General features: G+C 37.6%; 1 protein-coding gene across 4 annotated transcripts in view; it reads right to left on the bottom strand.

Moving 5' to 3' along the window:
* The window catches only part of ARHGEF33 (Rho guanine nucleotide exchange factor 33), a 79,520-nt gene that overhangs the window by 42,150 nt on the left and 20,077 nt on the right, over positions 1-17,293 (bottom strand). For all 4 annotated transcript variants that reach the window (XM_040224676.1, XM_040224679.1, XM_040224677.1 and 1 more), the window contains exons 3-6: positions 13,219-13,326; positions 11,485-11,534; positions 2,827-2,991; positions 550-671 (exon numbers count right to left, since the gene is read on the bottom strand). In XM_040224676.1, the coding sequence (XP_040080610.1) occupies positions 550-671; positions 2,827-2,991; positions 11,485-11,534; positions 13,219-13,243 (362 nt within the window). In that variant the 5' untranslated portion in view covers positions 13,244-13,326. The remainder of the gene's footprint in view (positions 1-549; positions 672-2,826; positions 2,992-11,484; positions 11,535-13,218; positions 13,327-17,293) is intronic.

Below are 17,293 nucleotides of genomic sequence, written 5' to 3'. Positions count from 1 at the left end.
TATTTTCCTCATGGCTCAGCTGGTAAAGAGTCTGCCTGCAATGCAGGAGACCTAGATTCAATCCCTGGGTCGGGAAGATCCCCTGGAGAAGGAACTAGCAACCCACTCCAGTATTCTTGCCTAGAGGATTCTATGGACAGAGGGCCCTGGTGGGCTACAGTCCAGGGGGTCAAAAAGAGTCGGATATGACTGAGCGACTTTCACTTTCTAGTTGTTATTTTACATTTTTACAGTTAAATTCTGCATGCCACTTCATGTCATTTTCGTTTAACTTCCAGTTATATTAAGTGTGTTTTCTGCTACTGTTCTTATATCTCCCCACCAGGAACTGAACCTTTGCACCCTGCATTGTAAACATGGAGTCTTAAGTACTGGACTGCCAGAGAAGTCCCACCATTCATTTTTGTGCTGCATAACCTCTATCACATGCTGGTCCATGGAGCCCAGTGGCCAGCTGTCCACCAATAGAGGGAAAGGTATTTCTGGTGCCTGTCTATGAGCCATTGCTTATACATTTGCCTTTGGTCAGTTTTTTGGTCAGACACTCACTTGGCTTTAACTTTTCGAGATTCTCTTCGCTTCTCCTGTTGAAGCTGTTCAATTTTCTGCTGCATTTCTTCTTGTTTGGAAGTGATGGCCTGGATCATTGACATGGCATTGCTCAGCTCTTCCTAAAAAATAAGAATTTATATGTATTTAATCTGGTAAATGAAGTTAAAGTATATAACAAAAGGAGAAAAGGAAAGATACAAGCATCTGAATGCAGTGTTCCAAAGAATAGCAAGAAGAGATAAGAAAGCCTTCTTCAGCGATCAATGCAAAGAAATAGAGGAAAACAACAGAATGGGAAAGACTAGAGATCTCTTCAACAAAATTAGAGATACCAAGGGAACATTTCATGCAAAGATGAGCTCAATAAAGGACAGAAATGGTATGGACCTAACAGAAGCAGAAGATAGTAAGAAGAGGTGGCAAGAATACACAGAAGAACTGTACAAAAAAGATCTTCACGACCTGGATAATCACAATGGTGTGATCACTCACCTAGAGCCAGACATCCTGGAATGTGAAGTCAAGTGGGCCTTAGAAAGCATCACTACGAAAAAAGCTGCTGGAGGTGATGGAATTCCAGTTGAGCTATTTCAAATCCTGAAAGATGATGCTGTGAAAGTGCTGCCCTCAATATGCCAGCAAATTTGGAAAACTCAGCAGTGGCCACAGGACTGGAAAAGGTCAGTTTTTATTCCAATCCCAAAGAAAGGCAATGCCAAAGAATGCTCAAACTACCGCACAATTGCACTCATCTCACATTCTAGTAATGCTCAAAATTCTCCAAGCCAGGCTTCAGCAATACGTGAACCATGAACTTCCAGATGTTCAAGCTGGTTTTAGAAAAGGCAGAGGAACCAGAGATCAAATTGCCAACATTCACTGGATCATGGAAAAAGCAAGAGAGTTCCAGAAAAACATCTATTTCTGCTTTATTGACTATGCCAAAGCCTTTGACTGTGTGGATCACAATAAACTGTGGAAAATTCTGAGAGAGATGGGAACACCAGACCACCTGACCTGCCTCTTGAGAAACCTATATGCAGGTCAGGAAGCAACAGTTAGAACTGGACATGGAACAATAGACTGGTTTCAAATAGGAAAAGGAGTACGTCAAGGCTGTATATTGTCACCCTGCTTATTTAACTTCTATGCAGAGTACATCATGAGAAATGCTGGATTGGAAGAAGCACAATTGGAATCAAGATTGCCGGGAGAAATATCAATAACCTCAGATATGCAGATGACACCACCCTTATGGCAGAAAGTGAAGAGGAACTAAAAAGCCTCTTGATGAAAGTGAAAGAGGAGAGTGAAAAAGTTGGCTTAAAGCTCAACATTCAGAAAACGAAGATCATGGCATCCGGTCCCATCACTTCATGGGAAATAGATGAGGAAACAGTGGAAACAGTGTCAGACTTTATTTTGGGGGGCTCCAAAATCACTGCAGATGGTTGACTGCAGCCATGAAATTAAAAGACGCTTACTCCTTGGAAGAAAAGTTATGACCAACCTAGATAGCATATTCAAAAGCAGAGACATTAGTTTGCCAACTAAGGTCTGTCTAGTCAAGGCTATGGTTTTTCCAGTAGTCATGTATGGATGTGAGAGTTGGACTGTGAAGAAGGCTGAGCGCCAAAGAATTGATGCTTTTGAACTGTGGTGTTGGAGAAGACTCTTGAGAGTCCCTTGGACTGCAAGGAGATCCAACCAGCCCATTCTGAAGGAGATCAGCCCTGGGATTTCTTTGGAAGGAATGATGCTAAAGCTGAAACTCCAGTACTTTGGCCACTTCATGCAAAGAGTTGACTCATTGGAAAAGACTGATGTTGGGAGGGATTGGGGGCAGGAGGAGAAGGGGATGACAGAGGATGAGATGGCTGGATGGTATCACCGACTCGATGGATGTGAGTCTGTGTGAACTCCGAGAGTTGGTGATGGACAGGGAGGCCTGGCATGCTGCATGGGGTCGCAAACAGTTGGACATGACTGAGAGACTGAACTGAACACAGAAAACTTTTAATACATATTAAATGAATGAATGAGAGATGAAAACTTTACTTCTATTGTAGCTTCTAATTTTAACATAGAGATCCAACCAGGTAAAACATGATATTTTTCCATGAAAGTTAGTGAACGGGCCAGAGGAAAATTCTTGTATTTTGTTGCTAGGCAAAAAGGCAAGTTTTTTTTGTTGTTGTTGTTTTGTTTGGTTGTTTGTTTACTTCTGTTAAGATGACCAGAAATCTCTAGGAGGGAAATAGAAGAAGGACCTACCTTAAAATAGTTCAATGAATTCTTCATCTCAGTAACTTTCTCTTCCATGGAACATCTGCAGCTCTTAACCTTCTCTTCCAAAGCATATTCTCCATGTTGAATTCTTGACAGTTCTTGCATTGCTTCTGTGAAGCCAGTTTTGAGTTCAGAGGCTAGAGCCTGCAACTAAATAATACAGAAAGAGTGAATTCAATTTGCTATAAATTATTACGAATAGTATCTCCGATCCCTTGGATGTTTCTTTTGTTTCCAAAACCAGGCTCTTGAACATGTGCAGAACTCATTTACTAGAATACTATTGTGTACACAACTCAAGGCAACCTTGGCCCCATTTGTCTAGGGAAAAGTGGGTCTTCTTTATATCACTCATGCTGAAGCATGATAGTGATAAAAAAAAGCAACCAATTTATTGTTTGCAAGTGTTCCTGCAACTTACTATTTATTTGAACACCTTTGATTAAAAAGAGATTTACTTTAAAAGCAAGCTATGCATGTGAAAGACTGTGTTGATCAGTAACTCTTTGAATTCCATGTGAGAAAGGATGTTGAAGAAATTCAGTTATTTTTTTCCTTAAAAAATGTAATGATAAAAAGAGTAATTAAGCATATCTGAATATTTCTTTGAAAGGGAAGAAGTTTTTTGTTTTGTTTTTTTTTAATATTCTTGGATGATATAATGAAAAAGGAGATTATGGTGTTTCCAGGGGCAGGAAAACCTACAATGGTAGAAACTCAGCACACTGATAGTGATGAGAATCATCTTCAGCCATCAAGCTTGGTCTTGTAGGAATGCACACTTGGATTTTTGTTGTCAACTTCCAACCATGAAAAGGGTGTCAATTTTGGAGTCAGGTAGGGTATAAATCCTAGCAACACTCCTACAAGTACTAAAACCTCAGGAAAGTTGGTTAGCCTCTTTGTAGCAATTTCCTCATCCATAATATAGCTAGGATAATATTTCACAGGACTGTCTTGATAATTAAATGAATAAATGTAGGTAAGGTACCTACCACAGCGTATGCTTGGTATGTAAAAAGTATTCAAGAAATTTTAATTCTTTTCCCCCTTGAAGTGGCAAATCAGAAAGCTAAGCACAAATAGAAATGTGGAGAAAATGGAGCACTTCTAAAGTTCAGTTTTATTTATTGAGTCAATGAAAAAAGCATTTTCAACAAACAAAGGTTAAGATAATAACAATAAGGTAATAATAACATTACTTACATGATTTTTATGATCTTACATTCTGCTAAGTATAGAAATGCTTACTCCAGATTGCTTTTTAAAACAGAACTTTTTAGGAGCCTTAAACACCCTTTCCAAATGGTTCCAACTTGTGTGATATCTCAAAGTATAAAATGAATTACTCTTTTGCACCATATTTTCAAAATATAGGGCTTGTGGGTCTCTGTGCTTCACAGAGGGCTTGGAGGAGGGGGAAATAAGAGGAATCAAAGAGATCATTCCGAGGAAAAAGAAGCATGACATCTCCGGTGTTTGGAGCTGAAAGATTGGGAAACAACATGAGCAATCTGTATTTCACTCCAGTCATTTTTAATTTTGATATGTCTGTGATGGGTTTCAGCACATGTCCTAATTCAGTTGTCATGTTAGGTTAAATCACCAGATCAACTACATTTGATTTGGTAATTTTCATTATACAAATTCACCTTCTGTGAGGAAAATGAAGTCGATGGCCATGTGATATCAAAGCAAAATGTAGGCACGTTTTAAAATTGAAGGAAGGAAACCTAACGTTCACTCCTGTTTCCTGCTTGGAAAAAAAAAGGGAACCACTTTCCAACAGAAATAGGTTTCATTTTCACTACTCCCCTAGGTGGATGTGTGGCGTTTTGCCCAGGAGGCAAAAGGAAGCAGCAGGTCTCTTCACCTATAGAACCCCAGTTCTCAAATATTAAGAGCTATCAATACATTTCACTAACAGCAGGTTATATAGGGACTTTGGGAATTCTGAAACCATTTTGAGCTAGGAGTGCCCATTTTCTTTCCATATGTTACTTTGAGCTCCTTTGATACCTGCCACTGAAGTAACACTACTGCTTTATAAACAGCTTCACAACCACTGATCAGGCAGGGGGATGCCATATATAGTGAGTACAAGCACACACCTGAGACTACAGGTCACTTTTAAGTTGCTTGGAAGATTTTGAAAACCTTTAGCTACTGCAGACTGGTTTTCTGGTACCAACTGGCCATTCCTTTGTAAGCAAAAAAAATACTCTGAAGACGTGGACTTATTTGCTCTGCTCTGTCTCCAGCTTCCTTGTTTAACAGCCCACAGCCCACCCCCAGGATTAGAAATGGGTGTCTACCTTGTTCTCCAGCGAGTTGAACACGTTCCTCATCTCGTTGATTTTTTCGTGAAGCTGCTCTAGAGAGGTTATGATCCCTCCATCCTGCCGCTGGAGGCGGGCTCCCACTGGAGGCAGGTTCAGGGAACTCTTGTACTTGGAAGCCTACGGTACCACAGAGGGCTTCTTAGGCTCAAAGAAATAGGGGAGGGGCGTCTGAATTCTTCCTATTTCCTGCTCTTAAATGAATTTCTGTTTCTCAATTTCCTTTACTTTCTTGGCTCTTAACTCATCTCAAGATGAATTTTAATCATTGTCTTCCAATTTTTTTTTTCACCAAAGATCCCTTAAATTAAATTTTCACAAATTAAGTTATTCCAACTTGTCTTTTATACAAACTTCTCCTTCCCTTCTGTCTCATTATTAAGGTCAGAAAAGTAGGGAATGGGCCTGTGCTTTGAGAACTCTGCAAAGTTTTAAATATCAAGATTTGAGAAATCTCCACAAGGTATGCCAAATTCCTGTGACACCTGACTAAAAGCTCTACAGGAGCAAAAGCTCAGGTATTTTGAAGTAGCCCATAATGACAAGAATGCCAGGGTAATTACTTTGGCTTCCCCCTAAATCAGGGTTGCTACAGAAGAAATGGGGTCTTTCTGCAAGCTGCCACTCCCTAATTTTTAGCCTCTGTTAATCCAATGCAATGGATTAACCCATTGCAGTTAATTTAATGCAGATTTAAAACACAAAGTGAGTCATTTGAACAGTCAAGAGTAAATTTCCCAAATCTAGTCCTCTACACTTCCTGCAGAAGTTGATCCTTAAAGTCATTCTTACCAGGCAACACTGAGGCTGATAGGAAGCCTGGTGTGGTGGAAACATCTTATCTATCCCTGGATGCAACACAGGTCTAACAGAGATAGCTTCTCTGGAGTTAGAAGAACATGCCTCAATGGTAAAAAGAGACTGAGGCTTAAACAGGGCTTACAAATCCTAGAAAACATTCGATGGAAATTTTGGTGATGAAACCTATTACTGTAGGACTGGTTCCCATAGTTTTACAGTTAGAGTTTCTTTGGGCATATAACCCATTTTCTTAAATTATTAATATTTTTATTACAGAGAAAAAGAGAGTCACCCAAAATCTCATTACTTTAATATAACCATTAACATTTTGGTATATTTCCTTCTATTTTGTACTATGAATATAAATGCAAGTATTAATAGCATTGGCTTTGGCTTCCTGGGTGGCATGTGGTAAAGAATTAACCTTCCAATGCAGGAGATGTAAGAGAAATGGATTTGATCCCTGGGTTGGGAAGATCCCTTGGAGTAGGAAATGGCAACCCGCTCCAGTATCCTTACCTGTAAAATTCCATGAACAGAGGAGTCTGGTGGGCTATGGTCCATCATGTCTCAAAGAGTCAGACATGACTAAGCACACACACATGCCTTTAATAGTGTCAAAATCACATAAAAGATATATTTTGATTCTGCCCTCTTTTTTCTTTCCTTTTGCATAACATTCTTATAAGCCCTTCCCCTCAGTCTTCAAATGTTTGTCTAAGTGTACATTTTTAATGGCTATATAATATTCTATCCTACAAGTGTGCCAGAGTTTACCTACTCATTCACCCTTGTTGTAAATTTGTTATTTATAATTTTTCAATATAAGATAATGCATTGAAATATAATGCTTTTTACTTAAAGATTTATATATATTTCAGTTATTTCCTTTGGATAATTCTTAAATATGAAATTACTGAGTCAAAGGATGTTAGGTAGTATTGACCCAAAGGAAAATATACCATGTTGGAATATATTCAATTAATTAATAATTATACAAAATATATTTGACCAGAGGGCTTGAAAAGTTATAATATTATGGTTTATATATTCTTGGAAACATACTGTATGACATGCAATGTCCTAAATTAGTGTATTTGGAAAACCATGTTTTAGATAAGACATATGAAACATAAGTAATATAAATGGTAGAAGTTAAAGTGTCTACATTCATGAGGTTACATATGAGCCAAAAACATGGCTGGAGTTCAAGTCATTAGTGTGAGGGTTGCACCAGAACTAAATTGTGCTGTTACCACATCTGTTGCCTTAACTGGGGGACCCTCAACCCTCATTTCTCATGTTAATGAAATCATAATTTTAAAGTATATATTCCAAATGAAGTAATCAAGGCTAAATCAACACAGTGTGACTTTGGAAAAGAGATTGGGGTGGACTTTGAGAGGGTTATGGACAGTGGACAATAGACAAAAAGGAGAAGGATAGATTTGGATTCAAATAAAAGGGGGTGTACTAAGCTAAGTTAAGGAGTAGTCAGTGCGTCTACTGATTCACCTGGTCCACAGCAATTTTACCTGGAGTGAACTGAGAGATGAGAGTGCTCATTCAACTATTGACTTCTGTGACCTGATTTAGGTCACAGTACAATATTCTTACCAAACAGGTTACGTTCATCCAAAGAACAGGAAGCCAATTAGGGGTATGAACATTTACTGCATTTGAATTAAATTAGTCAAAAAATAATACTCCTTGTTTTAATCATTGTTTCTTTGAGCTTCAACATTTTCTTCTATTTATTAGCCATCTGCAATTTTGTTTTGGTAAATTGTGTTCTTCACCCATATTCTATCAGGGTTTCAGACTTTTCCCTTTATTGATTCTATGAACTATTTATATATCATTAAAGCTCTGTAATATTTTTATAGGAAATTTTCCAGTTTTTTTTATTTGTCTCTGAATTTGTTGAAAATATTTTTACATTGGGAAAATTTTTAATTGGGATGTGATGTAGTCACTAACCTTTCCCTTTGTGATTTTTTTCCAGTGCTTTTTTTCTTAAAAAGACATCCAGAGACAAAATAAATATTCACTAACTCTAAACTTCTATGGTTTTTAAAAATATTTAATCCTTTAATTCACTTTTGAGTTTATTTTGATTAGAGTATGAAGCAAAGATCTCTTCTTTTTTTTGCAAAGAACCAGTTTCCCAAACACCATTTAGCACCAGACTAAAATGACTACATCAGACCCCTTGGCTTAAAGCAATATACACATCTCATGATATCCATTCATTCATTCAACTAATATTTATTGAATATGTATTATATTCCAGGCATTATACTTTGTTCTGAGAGTATAACAAAGAGCAAAATGTACTAATCCCTGCCATTGGAGCTTACATTCTAGAGAAGGAGACAGACAATTGAAAAATAATAAACAAGTTAATATTTACTATAATGTTAGGTAGGGATTGAGAGGTCTGTTGAGAAAATAAGGAGATAGGAAATGTCTGAAATGTCACATTTTCCTTCACCTTTCATATTCTGCTCTCCCTTTTAAGTAAAGATGGTATCTATTCTAGTTAATCTCTCCCTGTATCCCTCCTTCCTTGTCCTCTTCTTTATTTCTCCTCCTTCATCTTCTTTTGGTTAAATGTTGCTTGGAGTAAACAGACTGGGGCTTAGGAGACATTCTTTTAAAACAAGGACGGGGTTATAATCACAGCATCACAGAGGTCACATGGGGCAAGTTCACTTCCACTGCTTCATTTGTTCCTTCGTGAACAGATGTACTTGGATGTATACAATAAGAGAATGAGCCCATCCCCACTGCAGCTATATTTAGCCAACATTCAGGGAGTGACCTACATAAAATCTGTAATAGACTTTAAATCATACCTGAGTTTAAAGAGATAGTCACACTCATTCAAATGCCATACACACGTCAGGCGTTAACAGAGGGGAAGTGGTCGGGGAGGTCTTAGACAGACAAGTGAAGCATCAGGTCAGCACTGAAGGAAGATTCACTTCCTGTTTCCAGACCATTGTTCAGGCTAGTCCCTCTGCCTAAAATTACCCTTCCCCACATCCATTTACCAAATGATTAACTCGTTCTTACAGGCCTGATCCAAATCCTTCAGTTAAAATTAATTCATCCCTTTTTCATATTCCACAGAATTTTCAAACTCTGTTGAAATTCTTCCAAACAGCCTACCTTGTATTTATGGTATGTTTTTCAGGACACTTAAAAATCAGTAAGAATATCTGTTTCATCTCCCATTAGGCCAAGCAGTAGACTTTGCACATAGTAACTGCTCAATAAATATGCATTAAGTTGAAATGAAGCTCTTTTCTTCAACTTCTCTCTTCGGTGGTCTGGTTCTAAGAGCAACATGATTACGATGTTTTCATAATCTTGTGCTGGTTTGCCCTAATTGGGTCCTCAGCAGTGATCTCTTACATGATATTTCTGGGGACTTGTTATTTTCATTTTACTGTTACTCAAAGTAAACAAATTTAAATTACATTTCCCCAAACTACCTGCTTCTCTGGATTCCTATATCTCTATTTGGGAGACCACTCTTTTTCATAGTTGTTGTTTCATCCCTCAGTCATGTCCAACTCTTTTGCAACCCCATAGACAATAGCCCACCAGACTCCTCCGTCTGTGGGATTTCGAAATGCAAGAATACTGGAGTGGGTTGCCATTTCTTTCTCCAGGGGATCTTCCTGATCCAGAAATAGAACCTGCATCTTCTGCACTGGCAGGCAGATTCTTTACCACTGAGCCACCATGGAAGCCCCCTTTTCCTAGCTGTTGTTCAGTCGCTAAGTCATGTCCGATTCTTTGCAACCCCATGGACTGCAGCACACCAGGCTTCTCCGTCCTTCATCATTTCCTGGAGTTTGCTCAAACTCATGACCATTGAGTCACAATGCCATCCCTCTTCTCCTCCTGCCCTCAATCTTTCCCAGCATCAGAACCTTTTCCAATGAGTCAGCTGTTTGTAGCAGGTGGCCAAAGTATTACAGCTTCAGCATCAGTCCTTCCAGTGAATATTCAGGGTTGATTTCCTTTATATCTATCTCCTTGCTGTCCAAGGGACTCTCAAGAGTCTTCTCCAGCACCACAATTTGAAAGCGTTGATTCTTTGGTGCTCAACCTTCTTTATGGTCTAACTAACACATCTGTACATGACTACGGGAAAAATCATAACTTTGACTATACAGACCTTTGTTGGCAAAGCCATGTCTCTGCTTTTTAATATGCTAAGTTTGTCATAGCTTCTCTTCCAAGGAGCAAGCATCTTTTAATTTCATGCTTGCAGTCACCATCCTCAGTGATTTTGGAGCCAAGAAAATAAAATCTGTCTCTCTTTCCACTTTTTCCCCATCTCTTTGCCATGAAATGATGGGACCAGATGCCGTGATCTTAGTTTTTTGAATGTTGTGTTTTAAACCAGCTTTTTCATTCTCCTCTTTCACCTGCACCAAGAGGCTCTTTAGTTCCTCTTCACTTTCTACATTAGAGTGGTATCATCTACGTATCTGAGGTTGTTGATATTTCTCCTGGCAATCTCGATTCTATCTGTGAGTCATCCAGACTAGCATTTTTCATGATGTACTCTACATATAAGTTAAATAAGCAGGGTGACAATAAACAGCCTTGATGTACTCTTTCCCCAATTTTGAACCAGTCCGTTGTTCCATGTCTGATTCTAAATGTTGCTTCTTGCCCGCATACAGATTTCTCAGGAGACCGGTAAGGTGGTCTGGTATACCAGGGCTTAAAACCTTAAGAGCCAACTTTGAAATCACCCTTTCTCCCAACCCCCACCTAACCCTGTCAGTTTTTTCTTCCTTCTCAAGTATTCCAAATAACAATGCCTTAAGTCTAGAGAGTAGCATGGGTTTCCCTAGCCCAAGCTGTTTTCACGTTACATATTATGTCAGAATGAACTCTATGATTTTTAAGGAAAGAAATTTACTTTAAATTACAGTTGGTAGATAGAAGCCAAAGAAATACTATGTAGAGGGCCAAAGTGACTGTCATTGCAAACATATTACATAAAAGTTAGCAGAAATTTATCTCCTTCATAAATCAAATTACTCCCATTGTTTGAAAAGAGCTTAACTTTTTTTTCTGTTATCATATAAGAACATTTGCAGTGTTAACCCCCTTTTATTCTCAATTCTCTCACTAAAAGAAGAGACTAAAAAAAGCAGCTCTTGTTCTCTCCTTCTGATGGAAATGTTATTACATAGGATAGTGGCCAGAATGATGGTAACAACAAAAAGAAAAGCATCACTGATGTGGGAGTGGTGGTGCTGTATTTCATAAACTGGGTAAGCTGTCCTTCAGTCATCAGTTTTCACCAAAGTACAATGTGAATGGTACTCTTGACCCTGCTTATCTCACAGTCTTAAGTGAACAAACACAATGATACATGTAGAAGCTTTTGTGAGTGCTAAAAACAATGCGTACATGAAGGACAGTCATCATTGTGATACGCAAAAGAGTTGAAGACAATCTATGTTTTTACCTGGTAAATCTGTGCGGAAGGATTATTCATTGGCTTATGTTCATTATCTCCTGTAGGGAAAAGAGCTCAGTTTAATCAACACAGTTCATTCTGTCCCTATTCTCTTCAGACATGCAGGGAACGAGGGGACTTACAGGACACTAAATCTGTACTTGCATGATAAGCCAATGATTCAACAGAAACAGAAGATCAATTGGCATAGGTTATTTTATCTTACATTCTAATGATCAAACCATATCTACCTGATATATCTCTTGTAGTAGAAAATCATGTGCTACCAAGGAGGGGAAGTTTCTCAATCAAACTGAATGATAAATGATCATTCACTAGCCAGAAGGGAATGCCCATGAAGGGTCTCTTTCAGACTTCCCTGGCAGTCCAGTGGTTAAGACTGAGCTTCCATTGCAGGGGACACAAGTTTGATCCCTGGTCAAGGAACTAAGATCCCACAAGCCACATGGCAAGGCCAAAAAAAAAAGGGTCTGTCTCATTCTTGGGGCTGAGTGAAGTTTATCTGAGGGGCTAGTTCCAGTTAGGAAGTCATTTATCCAGCGGTCACTCTATTGTTCTCAGGAGGCCTGTGTAAAATGTTATTTACTTCTCCTGCCTCTGATCCTTGCTAAACTTCAGAGCTCTGCCCTCTGTCATGCCCAGATCAGCTAAAGGAATTTTGCTGTCCTCCTGGGCAAGAGGGTTGATGGAAGGAAATTTCAATACAAAGGGTCTCCGAAGGATGCAGGCAGAAAGAAAACAGTATTGTCAACACTAGAGACAGGTCAAACACAAAGAAAGTAGTAGATTATGAAAACCATTTGCACTAGGGAGGAAAAAGATTAGCCTAGAATGTACCTGTCAGAACCTCAGCCCTGAGGATGAGGTAAATTGCATAAAATGTACACCTCACATGCAGCCCTTTGCTTATCCATTTCAGCCTCATCTCCTTTGTATCACATTGTATGAATCAAACAGTTTGTAGATAAAATCCCCAGCTGCAAATATTTGGATGTATAGATGTGTACATTGTTCTCCTAGGACATTCAGGTACAGGAAACCCTTCCTTAGAGGAACCAGCCTAGGGATGTTAAGTTTATAAACAATATATAACCTCAGCTCAGAGCTTCTACACACCAAGGACAGTCTCTATAAAATCCAGATGGTTTGAGATTACCAAAATCCCCCTCATGAGCTTGAGTGGATTTACTTAACCTATTTCATGCTATGTCCCAACAGCCTGGTATAATGGCAAGAACCAGAACCTGGGGACAGAGACAAGGGTCCCAGATCAAACTCTGACATTTTGGAGCTATAGCCTCACTTCTCTATGACTGTTTCTTTACCTATCAATTGAAGATGATAACAAATCCTACTTTTATATGGTTGATTCTGTGTGGTAAAGTTTAAAAGAGAAAGCCCTCATGTTTCTAGGTCAGCCTAGAAGGCGTTGGATGTCTGTTAGTTCAATATATATCTTGACCCTTTTCAGGAGGTCATTCTGAGGCAGTCCTAAAACTATTGCTAAGAAAAGTAAGAAACTACTCAAATTATAGATATACATGTAGCATTTCCCAGTTCCCCAGTACCACGTCTGCGCTCTTCCTGGTCATCCTGTTATGATAATAAAATAAGAATAGTCAAGTTAACATACTATTCATGTTGTGAGATAAGGGCAAGACAAGCCTACAACCTATATTTCTTAAATCCTGAGCCTTAAGCAAGACATAGGAAAAATCTAACCTTGCTTGGTTTTGGTCTTTTCCATGGTGCCTGTTGCTTCTCTCCTCCAGCTTATTCAACACTGCATCTTCATCGTCCCTGGATCAGGCCATCCCCTCGTCCCCAGACCTGTCAGTTGAAATCAAGAGTAAGGGAACAGGTGAAGTGACTGGACTTACTTTATGTGCTAACTTTAAAAAATCGAAACGAACACAGAAGCAACAGGTGTTATGTGCAGCTTCAGAAGAGTGAAAATATTAAGTTGAGCACATATTTAGCTTAAAACTCAAAGGTAAATATTTTGTCAACAAGTATGAATTTCATTACTTAAAATTATGGTAGTTTTTAATATACTGAATTCTGTTGGGGATCAAACCAATTAACTTAAACCCATTAATTTTATTAGCAGGGTATAGTTTGGGGAAATTAACTTGAGCAAGCATGAAGGCTAATATATCTCTTTCTATTTCATTTAATAGTAAGTTCCGTGATGGCCTTGTCCCCACTTTCACCATCTGTAGACTTCTTTACACCAGGAGATGCTACTCAAATGTGGCCTGGCTGTTGTGATCTTTTGACATGAAACTGCTGGTTCAGAATGCAATTTAACAAGTAAAAATAGTATTGTAGACACTGGCGCTCTTTTTTTTTTCCCATCTAGAATTTTAACCCTTTCCAATGATTGGGAAATTCCCTAACCTTATGCAGCTTGATCGGAGGCCTCCTCTTATGTGGAGGCTGAAAGGGCCAGGTTCTCCTAGCCTCCCTTGCAGCTAAGGCATGATGGACATGTGGTAACATTTTGATACACCCACCTCAATTGGCGCTGGCAGTTGCAGAAGGATTTTCTAAGGCAGATGTATTTGATATACTTTCTACTTTCTTAGAAATAGAAATGATTCTTAAGACGAGCAGCAGCAGCACCAACAAGGGTGGGAGTGTTGACCGTGATCTGGTATAGACAGTTTAGGTAACTCCAGCTGCTGCTTTCCTCACCAGAACAGCTCTGCCACTTGATTTGGGGCATTGCTGCTGGATGCATAATCCCAAACCTGGTTCTCCAGTTTCCCAGAGATTTTATGAGCTGTCCATATCCTTTTAACAATGTCCTTTGCTGCATAAATCAGCTAGTTATTTCCTATTGCTTTGCAATTAAGAAACATAATTGAAATAATAAAAATATATTAATACTATCCAAGATTGAGAAAGCATAAGTTACAACTCTGTTCATTGCTCTAGAAAAGACACATCTAATTTCTGGTGATAAAATGCAGATCAGTGTTTACCTAGGGCAGGAGGTGGGAGTTTAACTGGGAAGAAGCACAGGGAACTTTTTAGGTTGATAAAAATATTCTATTGCTTAATTGTGGTAGTGGTTATCCAGATGCATTAATTTGTCAAAACTCATCAAAATGTGTATTTTGACTGAGTGCCTTTTATCCTATATAATTTATACCTCAAAGTAGAAATTAGTGTTTCATGCATATATTGAGGTCTGTGAAGCAAAGTGATAAATTGACAGAGTCTGGAAGGCACACATGGATGAAAAAGCATTGGTTAATACCTGCACAATTATAGATGAGGGATCTCAAGAAAGGCCCAAAGTGAAGGCCATATGCTATTTGGAATCTTATACATTTTTCATGTGAGCATGGAACTTATGTCAAGGTAAGGCATCTTCCCTAGCTATCTGAATCTCTTTCACAGCTGATATAAACATTACTAAGATGAAAAGTTTCTGCTTCTTAGTAAACAATCATTTGATATTTAACGAATTCCATGATGAATATAATTAAATCACAGAAAGTTAGAGCCAAAAGACACTGAGAAAATTACTTGATTCAACTTCTTCATTTATTGGAGAAGCAGCTGAGGCATGGAGAGGAGAAGATAAGTCATCTGCTCAAAACCACATAGCTTTGAAAATAATGGTTAGAGGTGATTTCTGTTACTATTTAGGGGAAAAAGTGTTAAAATATGTGAAGCCATATTTTAATGGGATTTATGGATAATTAATTCCAGAGGATTGATTGATCTAATATGCAGCTAATTAAAAACAAACCCCCAAACTGCCATCTGTCATAGGTAAAATGTAAATTTATGCATTTTCAGAGGTAAGACATCATCAGGTTCACAAATGTACAAATAGTTACTGATTTCAAAAAGTAAGATAAGGTATGTGGTTACTAGAAAATACATTAGAAATTTTATTTATTTAATTATGAAAGCAACCAAACCAATTATAAATATTTAGAAAATACTGAGGGAAAAAAACCAACTATGATGCCTCTACTTATTGATCATTTGATTTTATTGCTAGTCAATCACTTTTCCCTTGAATATTTTACCTGATTGTTAATGGAGACTATAATTTTATATCTACTTTTTTACCTATATTAAGTATTTTTCTTTCTTTTACAAATTGGATCTTTATTATTCAAGTTGTTTTTATTGTGGTTATTTGGGTAGAGGTACAAGTGTCCCTGCTTAGACCCAGTCAGTGTTAACAATCTGCCGAAATTCTTCATTCCTTTCTCCATCCTCATAGAGCCACATTCAAATGTATTTACAAAATACACAGATAAGGCAGGGGTTGTCATTGTAGGTTCATTCTCTTCCTCTCTGCATCATCCCCTCTCACTTCATATATCATGGCAATCTTTCCAAGTTAATTGGTGTAAATCTAACAAATCACTGTTAGTGACTGAGTAACCTCCACAGTAGGAATAATCTGTTTTAATTGTTCCTTTATTGATGGGCATTCCCTTTATTTCCATTATTTTGTCACTGTAAACAATGTTACAGCAAACATCTCGGTACACAGAGCCGTATATATTGGTGCTTTTATATACTTAGGGGTTTAATAAGTAAGACTCATTTATTCCTAAGTATTGTATAGTTTTTATTGCTACTGAGAATGGCATTTTTCAATTTCCAATTCTCTCTAGCTGGTGTTTGTAGTCTCTCTCTTTTTTAAATATTTATTTTGTTCTCAGACATCTTACTAAATTCCTTTATTAATTATAGAAGATTTTAAAATAAATATTTCTGTATGATTTTTATTCTTGTTTTCAAATTTTATACTGATTATTTCACAGTTGATTGTATTTGCTAGAGCCTCTAGAATAATGTTTACTAATAACAGTGACAGTGGATATTATTATCCATCTTATTTTATAGAATCATATTTTCTACCTTTGGTAAATAATGTATATCACATTTAAGTAACTTTAGCCTTGTTTTACCAAAATTTCTTAAAAGGAATGGCTACTGTGTTTTATCCATCTTTTAGCAGCTACTGATAGACTTGCCTTTTTCTCCTTTTCATAATAAATTATACTGATTCTCTGATGCTGAATCATCCTCACATTCCTGGAATATTTGCTTGGTCATAGGAGATAGTTTTATTGACACTCTGCTGGATTCTATTTGTTAATATTTAGACATTTTTGCATCTATATTTTCATGAGTGATTTTGATCTGTGGAAGATTTATTGCTTTTTTATTTTTTATTCTATGGCAAAGGGACATTCACATTATCCTAGCTTCTTAAAATGAATTAGAAAGGTTTTTTATTTTGTCTTATAATCTAGAAATGTTTCAATTAAATTGGAATTGTCTGTTCATCAAAAGATAGTATAGCATAGCTATGAAAAGATTTGGTCTTAATGCCTTTTAAAAAAATAGACACATCCTTAAACCCAATTCAATTTCTTAAAAGGTAACTGGTCTACTCAACTTTTAAGCTTAATTTTATAATTTATGTTTTCTTAGGACATCATGTATTTCCTTAAGTTTATTAACAAATCTGTGGATAGAGGATAAGTATCTACATTTTTTGAACTGCTGCTGTGGTCGCAGCGCCATCTTCACGTTTTCTTTATACTGTCACATCTAATTGAATTCTCACATCGATCCTGTTCAGTGTGGGTCATTATCTTCATTTTACAGATGAGCATATTGAGGCTTGGGAAAATGAGGTAATGATGTACCGAGAATCATGGGTAAGATATGGCAGAGCGAGCCAGAATTGGAATAGGTCTCCGTAACTTCAGAACTGGTGGATTCAATTCCTAGATTTCTCCAAATACTTTTG

Source organism: Oryx dammah, unplaced genomic scaffold (assembly GCF_014754425.2).
Source record: "Oryx dammah isolate SB20612 unplaced genomic scaffold, SCBI_Odam_1.1 HiC_scaffold_25, whole genome shotgun sequence".
Taxonomy (NCBI): Eukaryota; Metazoa; Chordata; class Mammalia; order Artiodactyla; family Bovidae; genus Oryx; species Oryx dammah.
Note: the sequence above shows the minus strand (reverse complement) of the source record. Positions and strands in the feature narration are given on the sequence as shown.